This window comes from Oreochromis aureus, linkage group 4, assembly GCF_013358895.1.
Source record: "Oreochromis aureus strain Israel breed Guangdong linkage group 4, ZZ_aureus, whole genome shotgun sequence".
Classification (NCBI taxonomy): Eukaryota; Metazoa; Chordata; class Actinopteri; order Cichliformes; family Cichlidae; genus Oreochromis; species Oreochromis aureus.
The window spans coordinates 5,711,922-5,729,754 of NC_052945.1; the positions used below are offsets into that span (position 1 = coordinate 5,711,922).

At 40.7% G+C, this 17,833-nt stretch overlaps 2 protein-coding genes, 1 long non-coding RNA gene and 1 pseudogene across 3 annotated transcripts; 3 read left to right on the plus strand and 1 right to left on the minus strand.

Annotated features, from left to right (window-relative positions):
* Positions 1-1,039: 1,039 nt before the first annotated feature.
* Positions 1,040-7,045, plus strand: rundc1 (RUN domain containing 1). The gene is made up of 5 exons (XM_031751099.2): positions 1,040-1,595; positions 2,591-2,749; positions 3,680-3,878; positions 3,969-4,061; positions 4,216-7,045. The coding sequence occupies exons 1-5, from the start codon at positions 1,200-1,202 to the stop codon at positions 5,076-5,078; spliced, it is 1,710 nt and encodes a 569-aa protein (XP_031606959.1). The 5' UTR covers positions 1,040-1,199; the 3' UTR covers positions 5,079-7,045.
* A 389-nt stretch (positions 7,046-7,434) lies between these two features.
* Positions 7,435-8,777, plus strand: LOC116328684 (annotated as a pseudogene).
* LOC116329113 lies at positions 8,770-9,810 on the minus strand. Its single transcript, XR_005612767.1, has 5 exons — positions 9,694-9,810; positions 9,369-9,430; positions 9,231-9,293; positions 9,087-9,146; positions 8,770-9,004 (listed from the first exon to the last, which is right to left on the minus strand). It is a non-coding gene; the product is annotated as an uncharacterized LOC116329113 (long non-coding RNA).
* Positions 9,811-12,809: 2,999 nt separating this feature from the next.
* Positions 12,810-16,584, plus strand: rpl27 (ribosomal protein L27). Its single transcript, XM_031751058.2, has 5 exons — positions 12,810-12,900; positions 13,406-13,488; positions 14,571-14,740; positions 16,059-16,169; positions 16,499-16,584. The coding sequence occupies exons 2-5, from the start codon at positions 13,408-13,410 to the stop codon at positions 16,545-16,547; spliced, it is 411 nt and encodes a 136-aa protein (XP_031606918.1). The 5' UTR covers positions 12,810-12,900; positions 13,406-13,407; the 3' UTR covers positions 16,548-16,584.
* The last annotated feature ends 1,249 nt before the right edge of the window (positions 16,585-17,833 follow it).

Genomic DNA, 17,833 nt, shown 5'->3' on the forward strand with positions numbered 1-17,833 from the left:
ATCTGCTATAAATAACATTATATATTTTTTTTTATGCTCTTTTGTCACATTTAAAAAAGACATGTAAATGATATAAAGAAAACAGGTGTTACAATAAGGAAGTCCACTACAATTTCACGTAAAGGATTACCTGGCCTGTTTTTCCTTATCCTTACTTCCGGCACAGAATTTCACTTTTTAGGCTGACGTCGTACTGCTGGAGATTTTTCTTTCTTTTTTTCTTTCTTTTTTTTTTTGAAACAGTGATTTCAGGTTTTATGTGGGCTCGTGCTGCCTCCTGTCTACCAGCAGTAAAAATTACAGCTGAAGTGGAAATCCAAACATCCGATTCTACGTTTCAAAATAATAGTCTAACCCGGAGAAGTATGTTTCTTGATTAAATATCAAAACTGTTTTGTTTTTTTTTAGAGTTAAAACAGCACACGACAGGTAAAAATAAAATATTTTAAAACAAATGATTCAATCCGACACGTCAAATGAAATTCAAATGAGGCAATGGTTGTTGTGATTTGGCGCTATATAAATATAATTTAAATAATTGAAATTGTGAAATTATGTGTTACATTAATCCAAAGCTTGCATGTTGGCAGTAACGGTGGGGTTTTTTTATACATAGTATAAATATATAGATGGAGGTTAAAGTGGGATTTGGCAGGTGGGGTAAATAATGAGAATTAAGTCACATAATTATTTCGTTTGTGAGCTCCAGTAGCTTTTCCTTTGAGTACAGAATGTGATCAGCTAATCTGCTCCTCCGGTACTCAGTGCTCTTTGTGAAATTAGTCAATTGAATTAATCAAGATATAATCAGATGTTTCCAACGCCTAGACATTATAAACCTATTAAAAATTATGAAATTTAAATAAATAAATCTTATATAATAATCACCTTAACTATAAATCTATAAATGATTTCTGCTACCCATGAACACCATTTCTATACTTTAGCTCATCCTTTTGTGTATTTATGAATAAGCTTTTATTTTGAAGACATGCGACCCCGGTTTCCGGTAATTGACTGCGTTTACTTGACTTGCCTGCGTTTTGACGTATGAATCATCCTTCCTCCTAAGATGGCGTTGCACCTGTTCCGTCTGTGTTGATCCTACTTGTTTTCGGCTCAGTATTACAAAATAAACCATCTTCCAAGCGTCGACATTAAAGCGGACACGGTTCAGAAGCGAGGTCGGCTGTTTAAAGATGTCCACAGACGAGCTGTCAGCCTCGGATAGTGAGGCTGTGCTAGCCGGAGCAGGGGAGCGGTGGGCTCCGGTGGGCGCTGTGGCCAGCCCCGAGGATGAGAGCGGGAGCTGCGGCAGCGGCGCTCAGTCGAGGCAGAGATGCTCGACGTCGGCCAGCGAGGAGGAAATGACCTCCCGGCTGAGGAGGCTCGAGGAGGAGCAGGACTTACTAAACTCCTCTCTCCTCGCACTCACCTCTCACTTCGCTCAGGTCCAGTTCAGACTGAAGCAGATCGTTCACGCACAGAGCGAGGAGAAGGAGAGGATGCTGGCAGACCTGGAGGAGTTCGCCTTCAGGGGATGCCCGCATGTGGTGGGCTGCAGGGCTCAGGACACCAAGCAGCTGGAGAACTCGGTGAGGACTCTGATTTTATACTTCCTCCAGACTCAGTGCGCAGATGAGAAGTGTCATAATTTTAAAATAAATATTTCCTTGTGTTGCTCTGTAATTGATCCCTATTATTACTCACATTCACTCCATATATTAGGATTGCTGTATATTATTGGTATTCTGTACCAAACGGTTGAAAAGCTATTTCTGTGTCAACATTAATATTGGATAAACAATGCATACCTGTACTAATTGGTATCGTTTTCCAGCCTCCTCCTTTTCTGTCTATTCTGATGGGTAAATGCTCATAGCGCTATTAAACTGCCCTACATGCACACATGTACTCTCTAGCAGCCAGTTATTCTGATTAAAGTGTCTTTATTGCATCACAGGATTGGCTGTTGCGCCCACCTGTGTGTTGTTCCTGCAGAACTCTTATCTCTCATGGAAAAAATGTCTCCTTTTGTCTTTTGTCACAGGCGTGTGAGTCACAGTGGTGCAGGCTCAATAAAAATGCCTCAAGCAGATCTCAATCTGTTTAATAAAGGCTTGTGTTTGCACAGGGATATTGAAGCCACCTGCTTTGTTCCTGCCTTTTTTCTTTTTTTTTTTAACACCTCTCCGGCCACAGCCTCATGTCCTCGTTAGCTGCTGTGTGTGTGACTATAGATTTTCGTCATGTGTTTGACCTAAAAGCCCTTTTTCTTTGTCTCCCCTCTCGCATGCTTTGCTTGCAGGGGGATCTGGTGAGTATGAAGCGATACCTGATGTCTCGTTGAGAGTTTGGTTTGTGTAAAAGTCGTGTTCAGTGTTTGTCAGACCTTGAAGTGGCCCAAATATTCTGGGTTTTTCATCTTAACTGGAAAATGCTGGGAACAAAATTTCCGTTTATTGATGCTGGCAAAGCGTCCACACTGGTGTCTGTTTGTTACATGCTGTTTCAGTGTTGTGATGCTCACACTGTCAGCTCCTCCTGTCTGTAAAATCTAGAGTGACTGTTTGTGTTTTTCTCCTGTCAGAGTGAGAGGGAGAAAAGGGAACGTCTGGAAGCGCAGAGGGAAAAACAGAAGGATCTCATTTTCCAGCTGAAGACGCAGCTGGATGATCTTGAGCGCTTCGCCTACCAGGAGGGAAGCTACGACTTGCTCCCGCAGTCCGTCGTCATGGAGAGACAGAAGGTGGGTTTGTATCAATGTAAACATCACAGCACTTAAATGCTCTTTACAGGTTTTCATGACAGCCTTCAATCGCTGTTTCTCTTTTAATCTTTACAACCACCAAAGTGCAAATAAAAACTTCAAGCTCTTCCACCGTCTGAAGTGTCCTTGGGTGCTTTCATAAACATTGCATAATGCTGAGCAATATAATGTGATGTTTGCGTGTTTCATCTCAGGTGGAACAAGTCAAATATCTGACCTCAACGTGCCCCGGGTTTTGTAAGGATATAGCTGTTTCTCTCTCATACCTATTAATAGTTATGTCTTTTAAAAAGTAAAGAGGTTATCCTGTTATCACAAAGCTGTACAAGTAGTTATATTTATATTTGAGTTATTTTTTTTGTGCCATCTCTTTGTCGGCATATCTGAAGGTTATATAACAGGAAATCAAAGTTAGTGTGATCTGGAAGGGTGAGGAACTTGAGACTAAAGCGAAAGATTTTGCTGTCAGGAAGATGGCTCTTTTATCTAGGGGAGATCACTGTTAGATAACCTGCTCGAGATCACGTTATGTTCAGAAGGTTTTTTTTTAAATGAGGGTTTTTTTTTTAAAGTACAACATTTTGACAGATTCATTCGCGACTATAAGCTCTAAGAGCAAAAGAGTTTCTCAGCTGAGCCAATCCATTATTCATTAGACTTTTGAACTGTGTGTTAGTGATGACACGCAACCATGAGAAAGTCGAAGTGATCTCCATGATGTCATCAGCCAAATTTGGAGCTAGTGTCTGTTGGGTGTGCAAATAAGCAACTTTCAACAGCAACGTATTTACACAGCCATCAAGTTTAAATTTAAGAATGTCCTTAACATTCAAAAGCTCCTACTCCCTCTTGGAGGCAGTGACATTACACATAAGGCGTTTAACCTTCAGCCTGTCTTGTGCTTTCCAGGTCATCATTGACGAGTTGATCAAAAAGTTGGATGTAAACCTGAACGAGGACATCGGGAACTTGTCACCTGAGGAGCTGAGGCAGAGGGTGGACGCTGCCATTGCTCAGATAGTGAACCCAGCCAGAGTAAAAGAGCAGCTGGTGGAGCAGCTCAAAACACAGATCAGGGATCTGGAGATGTTCATCAACTTCATCCAGGGTATGCAGCCTTCTGAGCTGTGCTTTTGCTAGCAATGAGCTTCATTTTTAATTTCATTCACATGATAACTTTGGCATTTTCTTCCACAAGATGAGGTGGGGAACCCTCTTTTGTCAGATGGACGCAGCCAGCAGCCACGCGCAGCAGGGACCAACACCAGATCTCCGGGAGCAAAGAAGAAAGGTCGGACACTCTGTCTGTTTGTTGTATACAGGGATTTCTTAACTGTAGCTTTGATAACACAGGGTCCAGTTTTTTGCTTTTGTAGCATTTGTAAAGTCTGTGAAAATGTGTGCGTTCCTAATATGTGTTTTTCTTGTGGTTCTTCCTGCTGCAGTGGACCCAGAGCAGGCCCAGAAGATGCGAGAGACCGGCCTGCAGTTGATCCAGAAGGCCCTGGCCGTGCTGCAAATCTTTGCTGCCAGCCAATTTGGCTGCGCAACTGGACACGTCCCCCAGAGCATGTGGCCTCAGGATCTGTGCGTGCAGGACTACGGACCCCTGCTGCAGCGTCTGGAGGCAGCTGTGGAGAAGGTGCGAGTTCTGGGATCGCGTAGGCACCCATCTGTCGAACACGTTGTCAATTACACCAGCAGCTCCACACTGGGGGCCCGAGACGAGCTGACAACGTCTGTGAGGAAGGAGCTGGCCATTGCTCTGAAAGACTTGTTGGCTCACGGCCTCTTTTCACCCTCTCAGACCATGAGCGTAGTGCTGGCACCCATCTCCTGCCTTCTGCCTTACAGACCGGTCCCACAAACCATGCACCCATGGGAACTCTTTGTAAAGTACTACCACTCCAAAAACGGGAAGGCCTTCGTAGAGTCACCAGCCCGCCAGCTCTCTCAATCCTTCGGCCTGCACGTTGGGGCCGGCCCAGTAACCGTCACGCCTAAGCAGTCTCTGCTGTGGGCCATTCACACTGTGCTGAAGGAGCATGGACGTTACAAGCGAGGACCGGACTCGGAGTTCAAAGCTCTGGTGTGCATGGCTCTGAACGAGCAGCGGCTCGTATCGTGGCTCAACCTGCTGTGCAAGTCGGGCACTCTGATACACCCGCACTATCACTCCTGGAGTTACATGGCGCAGACCGGCTTCGAAGGAGCCCTGCGCATCCTGGGTCGCATCAGCCACCTCAGGTTTAACCTCCCTGTGGATCTGGCTGTTCGGCAGCTCAAGAACATTAAAGATGCTTTCTGAGGATGAGAGTGTTTGTTTTATCAGCTGAACTTAACTGCTCTTACCAAACATTCAGGACCAAAAGCATGACTTTGTGCTTTAAGTATGTAGCCTTTTAAAGGTTATCTAAGCAGCAACCCTTCTAAAGTTAAGTGCAAGTATGTGATGTCTACACTACATGCATGGGTGATAATGTCGTGTTAGTCTGCATTCCTGCTATATTAAAATATCAAAGACTCAGCTGCTTGTACTGTAAAAATGCCTTATTGTGGAGATGGAGATTACCTCATCTTTAGCCTTCCTGACCTTAGCGACCTGTGCTGCTCATCATACTGTACCATTCCCCTGTCGTACCCGTTTGTGGCGTGAGCTATGCAGCGAACATTGTGTGAGAGTTTTACAGTAATCACTACTGTAATTTCCAGTCAGAGAATCCAGGAAGTAAATGAATGAGCGGGAAGTTTGCTCTACCGTGGCCTCTCCACGGTAAACAAGAGCTGTCACGGGTGATTGTTCTGAGTGAAAAGTGCAGTGGCTTCTGTTTCGGAATGAATAATTCAGCTGGTAAATCATGTGTAGCAAACTGGCTAAACGGCAGCACTCAGGTCAGCCCGTAAAGGAAAACGCGCGTTACGGTTTCCTCTGCTGAGGAAAACCCAAACGGGTGGTGTTATGTAAGAAATATGCAGCTGTAGCAGATGAAGCTGTTGTCACTTCTGGTGTTTCAGGTTTGAAAAAAGCATTTTGACCCTGTATAAACTGCTGCTTTCCTCCTCCTTCCAGGTGTAGTTCAGTCCAGCTCATATAGATGAGAATATCCCAAAATTGACATGATTGTAGATGTAAAGTTTTTTTTGTTTTTCCATCATCCTGAGACAGCTCAGTTGCACGTCCTAAATAACTGAATGTATAAACCGTAGATGCTATTAAAGCCAGAGTTCACCCCAAAATTGAATTTCTATATGCTATCGTTTGGCTGTTAGTGCTGCTTGTTATGATTTAAAGCCAAAACATCGTGAGATTCATTGGGAATTCCCCACCCTGTGATTTCTGACATGCTAGCTTTAGGAGGAGGGACAGACTGCACAGTTCCTGAGCCACCTACTGCCTGGTAGTTAGCACAGGTGGTACAAAAGATGGACGTAGCCACGGTGACCAGTTGGTTTGTGTAGTGTTGTCATAAAGCCTCGAGCACCATCTTCATCTCTGTCCTTTGGAACAGGGATTTGACTGTCAATCACAGGTTAAATGCATTACTGCCACCTTCTGGTGTTTTGCTGATTAGTTTCCTACACAAAGGATATATAGTAGGGATGGTCATGATCTTCAAACATTTGAATAGTAATTAATAAATATATATGTAAAAAAATAAGTTTATGGGACCGACTGTGTCATTTAGTTTCTATTCAGCATAAGCATATATTTCTACAGCTGAGCAGATATCTCTGGAACCACTGCAAACCAAAACCATTTAGAAGGACAAACCGCACTAAACACCAGAGGACTGTTGTGTAAATTTGATTTTGGGGTGAACTGCACCTGTAAACTGAGTGTAGTTTCAGTCTTGTTTCTGGGACTAAAGCTTCAGTGTTCTTGTGACCACAAGTATGTATCAAACCTCTGAGTTTATTTCCTGCACGAGACCAGTGCACCATGTGTTACATGAATGGCAAAGTGTGTTTGGGATAGGTTTGTTATGTTTTTCTCATTCTTTCCCCTTTTTTTGCTTTTTGTTCAGCTGTTGTGTTATTTATGTATTGAGACATATTTATTTATTCAATAGCTTAGCTCAACAGTTAACTGTTAAAGTAGCAGCTGTACTGTAACTGTAGCAGTTCAGTCTGGTAACAGCAGAAACACTGGGTCATCTGTTTGTTTTATTATATATTGGAATATGAATGATGTTTATCTTTTAGTTTTTAATCTTATTTAATGGAACCTTGTCTGTAAATGAATTAAATGTAATAAATGAACCGCTGAGCTTCTCACAAGGCTTTATCTCTTCTGTTTCTAAAAGCCTAATGGTAATGCCCATTGAGAGATGGCTTAATCTAGGTTATTTATTTATAGCTACAGTCTATAGATTAGACTCTAATGCCAATGATTTGAAGAGAGAACGGCTATGAGAATGCATCCAATGTTTATGTCCTGGGCCCTGTTTCAGAAAGCCGGTTTAGTGCAAACTCTGAGTAAGTATACCCTGAGTTAACGAAAATTCTGGGTTTTCGGTTTCACAAAGCGAGTTTAGATTAATTCTGAGTGAGTTACTATGACGACACACTCCGTGAAGCTAACCTGCCCCCTAGCAGGTTTACTTCAACTAACCCTGACTTTCTCCGCCTCTTTGTCGGAAACCTGACTGTAGGAAGTGTCAGACATGGCGTGCCCCTTCCTTGAAGAGCCAGTAGATGTTGAAGCCCAAATTCTCTGCAGAGCTCTCCGCCGGGAGAGAGTGATTAGAGCGCGTTTGGACATTTGATCATTTCCTGATGATTTTCTGTGTGAACGTTACCGTTTTTCAGCACAATCTATAATTTATTTGAATAACATCCTCAGGCCTTATATTGCTCATGTGACACATCGCGGACATTCTCTCAGTTCTGTACATATTATTTGTATTGCACTTCGTTTTTTTGCAAACGGGAGCTTTCTGTATAATATTGGTGACGCTGAGCACGTTTCCAAGGCTACCGTCTGTCGGGCAGTCAGGAATGTTACAGTTGCACTGAAACGTCTCCTGTACTCGTTTGTGGTGTTCCCGGTCATAGACCCACAAGATTTATCAAAGAGGATTCCACAAAATTGCAGGTATCAGGATGAACAAAACTTAATTCATGATGTGGTGATACTTGAACTACTACTTAAATTTTACATTTATTTTCAGGGTTCCCAGGCGTGATTGGCTGTATAGATGGCACTCACATTCCAATCATTGCTCCTTCAGTAAATGAAGGAGACTATGTGAACAGGAAGTCTTTCCACAGCATTAATGTACAGGTACATAGTTTGAAATGCTACAGGGAACTAACACATTATTTCATTATGGTAATGGATGCTAATTTGTGTTCTCTGCACTGTGAAGATCACATGTGATGCTGCCAACATTATCACAAATGTGGAAGCCAAGTGGCCAGGCTCTGTTCATGACTGACGAATTTTTCGTGAATGTACACTGAGCACAAAATTTGGACATGGTGAGTTGAAAATACTTTAAAATATATAAAGACCAATTGCTACAGGGACATTTGAACTGAAGTGTATCCTTCTGTCTTAGGAGAGTTCACTGGCTACTTGCTTGGTGATAGGGGGTATCCATGTTTACCCTATTTGCTTACCCCTTACCCTGACCCTGAACCGGGCCCACAGCAGCGATATAATCTGGCTCATTGCAGGACAAAAGCCAGAGTTGAAATGACTATCGGAATGCTTAAGGCCCGGCTCCAGTGCCTTCAAAGACTCAGGGTCACCCCAGAAAGGGCATGTGACATTATTGTGGCATGTGTGATTCTTCACAACATTGCCACAATTAGAGGAGAACACTGTCCTTCTGAACCAAACATCAGCAGTGATCCAAACCATGAACATCCTGACCCTCCCACGGACATACAAGATGGAAGAGCAGTCAGAGACACCATATGTCACAATCATTTCCTTTGACCCATCACCTCAACATGTTGAAAGAAGAATAAACAGATTTTTTGTTCAACTGGCTTTATTGGTCGCCTGTGTTTCCTGTACACAAAGTATTAATAAGTATATTATTATGTTGTTCAAACACTGAAATAATTCGTCCATCTCTGACCACTTCACCCACCCTTAACTGATGTTCCAGCAGTAAAATCTCAGTCTTGGTCTTTTGGATCTGCTGTTTGAAGTGTTCCATTTCCAAGTCGCATTTTTTTTATTTTCTTGATCAAATAGGTCTTGTACAGCTGCTTTACAGGGAGCTATGGAAACACAGGAAATAGCATTGACATTCATAGTACATGCCTACTTAGGTTGGTTGTAAATCAGTGCTGAACATCTTACTGAGGAAAGGTTTGTTGGAGAAGTGGCTGGACCCTCTTCCTCTGCATTTCCATCATCACTCTGTTAGAGACATAGAAAGTCCATGGTTTTATTATAGTACCACATTTTATTCAATTGTTATATTTTCCATTGTAAGATGTAAACCTCATAAAGTGTCTCTGTTGCTTCCTCCTCTGTAACAGCTGTCAATGTTTCTTCATTATTTTCCTGTAGTAAAGAAATTAACAACATTGCTGTTCTACTGTAAACTCATATAATCTGTGGAGTATTAAGAGTACTCACAACTGCATGTTGGTCTGGCTCAACAGGAGGCTGCACCAGATGCAGTACACCATCACCATCAACTGATAGAATATGAGGTTTACAGGTCACTTATAACTTACAAGGGACCAAATGGCAATTAACAAACATATACCAATCACCTTACACTTCATTGTCATTATGCTCTCAAAGACAACCAAGACTGAGGGAAGGCAAAATCAGTAGGAAAATAACTTCACTACAAAATAATTCATTATGGTAAAGAGTTTATCAAATGAATGAGTAGCACTGCAAAGGTGACTGTGAAGAAAGGATGTATACACATAATGTATTATTTTGAATTTACCTCTTATGTAGGCACTTGTGTCTTGCGGGGTTATTGACTCAGAGGATGTCCCTGCAGAGATGCCTTCAGCCACAGGGCGCCCACTGTTTTGGCTGAGGGCCTCTGTGAGTGGTGGTGGTGGAGGACCCCCACCTGTTTTTCGGGCCTCCACTTTTTTTCTGTTGGCTATAACGGGTCACATTTGAGCATACAGAGTAAGCAAATATGTACTTGTAATGTGCTCAGATAATTTCAATAAGTGCTTACAGAAAGAAAATTAATGTAGCCTCTAACTGCAATTGATTTACATAGGACAAACAGACCAAGCACTATGGCTCATAATACAATTACACCTTACCTGTTTGGACTATATTTTTATATTTCATTTTTACTTGCTGCCGGGAACGTTTGAGGCCTGTTGGGTTGCACCTGCGCTCACATCACATCACAAAATAAAATGTATAAAATAAAAAATAAAATGAAATATAATAAAATAACGTGTTAAATGGGTGGAAATCCCTAGATCAATGTTTAAATTAACACTCACGCATTGACTCTGTCGGCTATGTTTTGCCATGCATGCTCCCTTTCTTTTGCAGCTGAGGCTGTGTTACTTTTTTTCCGCAAAATTTGCATGTTATCGGCATATGCTGCCATCAGAATTTCGGCCTCAAGCGCTGTAAAATACATTGACCGCGCCTTCTTTCCCTCCGTCTCCATGGTGACTCGCTTAATCTGTGCTCCACTAATCAGGGCTTTATGTATCCTCGTGCGTGCGCTTAACTTGGGGTTAAAGCAACTCCGCGTTGATTGAACTAATTGTTATCAGCCTTTCTGAAACCGAATATTCTGAGTTGGACAGTTCGGGGTTACTCAACCCTGAGTGTCATTTTTAACTCTGAGTTTTCTAAACCTGCTTTCTGAAACAGGGCCCTGCTGTGCAGAACAGAACGGGCAGAATGTGGGTCGCAGCTGTCTGAAAACAGCTCATCCAAACAAGAGTGAGTGACTGAAGAGGAGGAAAAAGTAAGATGAATAAAAACAGTTTCAGTTTCAAGCCACCAGAGTGCGTACATTTACATTTGGTAAAATGTGACTGTGAATGCATTAATATGAATGAGGTATTTAAACACAGCAGGGAGCAGTCACTGTAGTTGAAACTGTGATAACAGGATAACTTTTAGCCAAATGACTGCACTCACACAGGTGCCCAGCAGCAGTGCAGAGCAGTGGACTGGTTGAACAGTTGGGTTAGGTTTCTGATTTACTGAATTCACAGATTTTACTGACATTTCTTTAGGAATTTCGAGATAAATCACATCTACAGCTTCATGTGTCTGTGAAGTGAATTGTACCGATTCCCTTCAAACTCCTACAATAAACCACCATGAATACATTCAGTTCTGCCTAGTGATTGATGATTTCTTCACCAGTAAGTGAAACTGCATCCAAGCTGGATGCAGTTTCGCACAAACTGAGGCTGAGATGGTTTGGGTCTTGATCACACCTCATGTGTCTAACACAAAGGGACTAACAGCCCTTCTCTTTGATATTTACCAGTAAAAAATTAAAATTCAACCCTGAACCTGTTAGCTAAAATCCACTGTTATTTCGGGATGTTTAATGATGGTGAAGGTCAGAAGTTGCTGTCTTATAACAGGAGCAGGGTTGGACGGGTTTATTTGGTTTGTTTGCTTGTTTTTTAACCCTTGTGTGGTTTAACCCTTGTTTGTTGGACCATCATTTGCATCATTTTCTGTGAAGAAAATATCAAATAACACATTTTCAATGACTTCACATTGTAGCCCTTCCCCCCTACACGTTTATATCACACACAGTGTTTGGATCCACTGGACTTGGGGATCATATACAGTGAGTGTGGAGGTGTTGTGCCCCTTCCCCCTGTCCTTCTCATATGTGGCTTCCTGTTTGAGTGTGTGTGCGCTTTGCCTCTCTGCTCCTGTTTTTTTCCACACAAGGTTCAAACAATGGGACATTTCAAGCACCTTTCACAGGAAAAAGAAAACACAAATATTATAGAAAACTATCAAAAACTTTAAAACTGATGTTCTTGAGGAAAATAAACTGTTTTGTTTGTTTGTTTTTATACCCAAATTTGAACCAAGTATGAATGGAAGAGGATTAGGGCCAGTGGAAAAAAGTGGGCACGTCTTTTTTTTCTTTTTTTTTCTTTTTTTTTTCCAGAATTCAGAGGGGGGAAAAAAGTCAAAATTCTTGCTATTTTCTTCTTTTATTGTAAAGCAGTAAATTTCAAAATTCATGGATAACAACAATAATTGTAATGCACATTTTACCCCTCTGCCTTATGGGAAGGAGCTATAGTTTCTCACACTCAGTCCCAGCTGCAAATCAAGGGTGATGCACAACCTAAGATTGTCTGATAAGAGAGCTTCAGTGACTTTACAAGGCAGTATGATGAAGTTTTTAGAACATGGTTACTTTCATCTTTATTAGAAAAGACAGATAAGACAGAAAACAAAATAGTTCTCTTCATAAATGGACAGAAGTAAACACCAAATAATAACCATGTATGTGATCTGTATTGCTTGGAATTGGAATAAATAAAAATCTGTTAGGTATTTGTACATAAATTGCTATGGGTGGATTGATTTAATGTAATGCTCGGTAATGTCTTGGGTCCACCAGACCCGCCAACATCATCTGAGTAAAAAACATTTGCACAACACCACAAAAGGTTTAATGGAGCAAAGCATGAGGATGACTACATCATCGGTGTGAAGGCTCTTAATGTCAGGGGACTGAATCCTGCTGCAGATGGTGCAGATAATAAAATAATAATAAATCGCTGTGATTTTTCTTGTTACCCTATTTACACTAATTTCTTTTATTTAGATTTCATAACTGAGTGTCTATGCCACCGACTGAAAGATTTCTGTGTCCCGCGTATTTGTTTTACTCTAAAATAACTTGAAAATTGTTCAATACCGTGAAAATCTAAAGAAACCTAATAATCCGCCTCTGGTGTCTCTTTTCTTTAGGTTCCTATTTTTAAAAAGAAATGATAAAATAATAACTTTTATTTAATGATCGAGTTCTGGTGAATTTTTTATTTGATAAAAATTAATAAACAAAAAAACATTCACTTGCCGATACTTACGGATGTGACGTTGGCAGACCGATGGGTCAAAGTTCAGCTAAACCTTGTGGACTTCCTTTCCTGTTAGCGGTGGCCGTAGAACAGCATCAGTGAGTGAGATTTCCCTTGAAACAATCTTCGTCCATCGCTCCAAATTCGCCTCATTTTATCATTTTTTTCATGATACATAGACGGCACCGACTCTGTTAGTTCAGATGTGGCCGTTAGTTTGTAGATTTTGTTTGCTAAAGAAAGAAGATAAGCAGATATATCGCAGCGCTTCGTCCCCGCTGTGCTCTTTTCAACATGGCAGCTTCCTTGATGTGTAGACGCTCAGAGTCCCATTGAACCGCTTGTGAAATAAGACTGTTTATGTGTGTAGACATCTTATTGAGCTGTGTTGGTTTTGCTATAAGTAAAGGGGCTTATGCGGTGCACTTAATAATGTGTCCGAGCAAAATAATTAAAATGAAAACAGTTTGGAAGCGGTTAGCCTAGCTGAAAGCTAATGCTAATGTAGCATAAACGAGAGGCCGACTTGGAGACGTGTTGGCGGATTGACTGGTTTGATTTGATAGTAACACTGAGTTTAACTGTGCCCTCTATTTCTGGCAGAAATGGGCAAGTTCATGAAGCCTGGGAAGGTGGTGATGGTCCTAGCTGGACGCTACGCCGGGCGCAAAGCTGTCATCGTCAAGGTAAGATCGAAGAGCTTCTGGGAGTTTTGTTAGGCGGTTAAAAGAGTGTGCTGATCGTATGGCACATGTGCCTGAATATGTACACACCAAGCTCTTACCAGATTTGTCCATCTGAAAGACAAATTGTCACATTTGTCTGCATGTTGAATTTCCAAGAATACAAATTTCAGGCCATGTGATGAGGCGTAGAAAAAGTTCTATTACAGTCCATGTATCCAGTGTTTCCCATGTGTTTCAGTCAGACAGCCCACAAACATTTTGTTATAACTACAGTTGGGCTTTGTGCTCAGAGCTCATCACTTCATGTAAATATATTGGGTGTAGAACTAGGAAGTGGTGAGTAAATATCTTTGTGGAGCCTACAGGTGGATGCTGGGGAGCATGTTACCTGTGGAGCACAGCTCAAGCTCCTTGCTTAAACTAACTTTGCTCTAGTAGTGTTTGGAGGTGTACACACGTGTGTGCTCCAGGGAAGGAGGCATCTCTTTTTCAGAAGGTATTCTAAGATGGGCAAGTTAGCGCATGTCCATAGTTAAGGTAGCTGAATCATATTGGACTGCTATGACATACCTGACCAGCTGGAAGGGAAAAGATGAGATGGGATGAAACTGAGTTTATATAATTTCCTTTGGGATTAAAAAAAAAAGTATAGTGATTCTGATAACAATACCAGATGGTGTCATTCCCTCAGGTGGAAAGAAAAATAAAATAAAAGGCTGGGTAGCTCACCAGAAAAAATTGGCTTTACTTGGGTGGGCAGCACATTCAAGTAAAACTGATACGTGGGGAAACACTGATATATTTCTTTGCCTTCAAATACATTGAAAGTAAGCTGGGACTAATATTTAAAGATTGGCCAGAGTTACTACTTAATCATCCCTGTGTTTGTGTTTAGCACTTCTAAATTCACCCTTTCCTAGCATTTTTTGGGGGAAATGCTTCTCTCACCCCAGGCTCAGTTGTTTAGGGGTAAAATTATTGCTCTGGAAGTTCATTTGGAGTCTCCATGCTCCAGTGGTGATTTAGCTTTTTGTCTTGTGTTTAGTGTCTCTCTGACGTTACATCCTCCTGTCTGCCCACAGAACATTGACGATGGCACCGCTGACCGTCCCTACAGCCACGCTCTGGTCGCCGGCATCGACCGCTATCCCCGTAAGGTGACCACATCCATGGGCAAGAAGAAGATCGCCAAGAGGTCCAAGATCAAGGCCTTCGTTAAGGTGTTCAACTACAACCACCTCATGCCCACCAGGTCAGTGTCTAATCTACATTGACATAATTAGGTTTTCCAATAAAGAAAATAAGGTGGTGGTGACAGATGAAGTCTTTTGGAATGTCTTATAAAAAGTGTCGAACAGCTGTAACATGATTGGATACAATATTATCAAGAAAGGCTGTCATTTTTAAAAAATATTATATTATTATGAAGCACTTTGTGGTTTTTATCCTGTGGAGAGTGCTATGTAAGTTTAAGTTAAGTTTCGAGTTTAATCGAGGAGGCTGGGTATTCTTCTTTCAAACATCCAATCACAGTGTTCTTCCCATTATTTATTATTCCCCACAGGAAGACGCATTCACAGATAATCAATATTGTGAAACTTGTGTAATGACACTGTTTCTCTGAGTCTCATATTCATAAATCCCAATTTAAGCAGAGAGGTGGAATGTGTGGTGTCTTCAGATCAAAGTTTTATTACTGGAGATGTTTTTGTTGCCGTTTGTCCTTTCCAGCTGTTAACAGCTGTTCTTTGCTTCTTCTTTTTTTTGATGCCCTTGTTTTAAACGACCAACATGCTTGACTTGCGTTATGCATTTGATCTGAATAATTGTCACTACTTCAGGGTGAACGAGCCACTTAAGTAAAAAGTAGTCTGGATTTTAGGACAGCTGTTTTGCTCCATAAAATGACTGATCCCTTTAAGTACATAAATAGGTCTGTTAAATGCTGCTGTCACTTTATCTGAACAGATGCTCTTCAGACCTCTTTGGTGCCCAAAACCTATAAAAACTATAGAACATAGAACTTTATGTGATGACGAAAAGAGATTTTGCCTAATTTTTTTATTTATTTTTTTAACTGAGGCCTGGTTTTCAGAATGTGGGCCAGTTATCATTTTGTTCCAGGGACTTTCCTTTTTAGACTGAGGTATAAAGAGGTCTGAAAGTCATCCTGCTGGTGCTCGCTGGTATGTGATGTTCAGCTGTTGATCGAAGATGTGATCAAATTGAAATTTGTAGAACAACGTTGAACAAGGCTTCATTGAACAAGAGGAGTCATTTTTATCAAACAGCAGTTAGTTGCTGGTTGGCATCAGTGGCTTTTTACCCACACAGGCTGCCTTAAGTGCTTGATGTGTCTGGTTCAGTGTAACGTTGAACAAACTTGATGCAACGCTGAAGAAGAACGTCAACTTGAACAGTGAGCATGTTTATGATCCATTTGTAATTTATGAATCTGGAAGCTAGTAAAGCGATACTGATTGTTCATATCTTATAGGTATGAAGGTGCTCAGCAGAGTCAGCCACTGGTGTCAGTAACAAAGGCTTTAACCATGTTTTTACTCCTTCAGATACTCTGTGGATATTCCTCTGGACAAAACTGTTGTGAACAAGGACGTCTTCAGGGATCCAGCTCTCAAACGCAAAGCCAGGCGGGAGGCCAAGGTCAAGTTTGAGGAGAGGTGAGTCTCCCTGATTTCCTTTTGATTTAACATCAGAGGATTTATGTTTCGATTTTTAATAAAGTACAATCAGGGTTACATTTTTCATGATTTCAAAATGAGTATGTGCTCCAAAGTAGAGTTAAGTGGATAAAAAGTCCAGTGGCAGCACAATCAAGGGAAAAAGATCCCATTATGATCAAAATAAACCCGTTCTTTGATACATTTTGTCATTTGCTCTTAGCAAGCAGTTGGTGTGTGTGCGCTCCCACATTCTAATCAGTGATATTTGCTTTGTTTGACTGTTTAATCAGAGAAACTGAGCTCACCTCCTGTTTGTTCTCTTTCAGGTACAAGACGGGCAAGAACAAGTGGTTCTTCCAGAAGCTCAGATTCTAAATTCACTTGGTTTCACAAATAAATGTTTAAAAACTGATTTTGACTCGGACTCATCGTGTTTGTTTAAATTAATGATGGGTGGGGTGTGTTTACTTGTACTGAAAATGTCCCTGTCTTTTAAAAGTATTCATGAAATATTCTTAAGGATTCCATCTGGAAAACTGTGGAAATACACTTGTAATATTCACCAGCTGCTGAAAAAGTAATCTGAGTTATTCTTGGTTACAAGGATGTACTTGCACCAAATTACCCTATAACGTAGTGCAGCTGTCTGACCTCGGCACAAAATCATCTTTTTTTTTTTTTTTTTTTTTAAATCTTTGAAACAGGTTGTATGATATTTTACTGCCTGCTTTTAACAGTGATTGTAACAGCACTAATGTAAACACGAGTTCTTTCTTCTGAAAGAAATCTTTCACTGCTGCTTCTGTGTGAATTTGATCAGTTAAAACAGGTTAATACAAACTTACAGGTCCAACAAAACAAAAGTCTGACTAATTATGTAATGAACATTTTTAGCATGAGAGCATAACTAGCATAATGTTCAGAGCAGTATGGCTCAAATACTTGAACATCTAATAAGGATGTTATAAATGTAGCAGTGTAGCAGAAGCCCCTGCTGAGATAGGGTCACTTTTTCATATTTATTTTTTTTAAGGTATCTGAATTAAAATAAAATCAGGCTAAAATGATAGAAAAATCTTCACTGTACCACGAGCTGTTGGTACGTTGTATTCTAATCAGAGCTCATCAGGCCTTTTGTATAGTGTTTGGCAGTTTCAGGAAAATCACATTTTGATGTTAAGAAACTTAACTGCACATGAGAAATCTTAAATATTGAATATTTATTAAATATTTTAATATTGAAGTCATTGGTCACTGGGTACACGTGTAAACATGACTGATGTGGGGATGAACTTTAAATAGGTGAAAAAAAATATTTTATTTATTTCATGTTTTGAAAAACATGAAAATGGCTGAATCGATTTTGTATTCTTCCAAAAATAAAATAAAAATATATACAGGAAATACCCAGATTTATCAACAACCATTAGATCAAGCTGGTGTGTTCACCCTGAGACATCTACCTGACATGTGTTTGTACTGTAATGCCTGTTCTCAAGTTCCTAGATTTGCCCCTAACAAATACCACCCACCTTATCACTAAAAAATCGTTTGTCTTTTTGGTTGTTTGAAAAAAAAAAAATGTGAAAAACAAACTCCTGCTGAAAATCATAACAGCTCTGCCACTTGACACAGTATAGCTCATCCTGACCTTCTCTATA

Excerpts from the sequence above, each read along its gene's own strand:
- rpl27 (XM_031751058.2), top strand. The coding sequence starts at position 13,408 with ATGGGCAAGTTCATGAAGCCTGGGAAGGTGGTGATGGTCCTAGCTGGA. Across the intron at positions 13,489-14,570 it reads GCAAAGCTGTCATCGTCAAG|AACATTGACGATGGCACCGC; the intron begins GTAAGATCGAAG and ends GTCTGCCCACAG. Across the intron at positions 14,741-16,058 it reads AACCACCTCATGCCCACCAG|ATACTCTGTGGATATTCCTC; the intron begins GTCAGTGTCTAA and ends TTACTCCTTCAG.
- rundc1 (XM_031751099.2), top strand. The coding sequence starts at position 1,200 with ATGTCCACAGACGAGCTGTCAGCCTCGGATAGTGAGGCTGTGCTAGCC. Across the intron at positions 2,750-3,679 it reads TCGTCATGGAGAGACAGAAG|GTCATCATTGACGAGTTGAT; the intron begins GTGGGTTTGTAT and ends TGTGCTTTCCAG. Across the intron at positions 4,062-4,215 it reads TCCGGGAGCAAAGAAGAAAG|TGGACCCAGAGCAGGCCCAG; the intron begins GTCGGACACTCT and ends TTCCTGCTGCAG.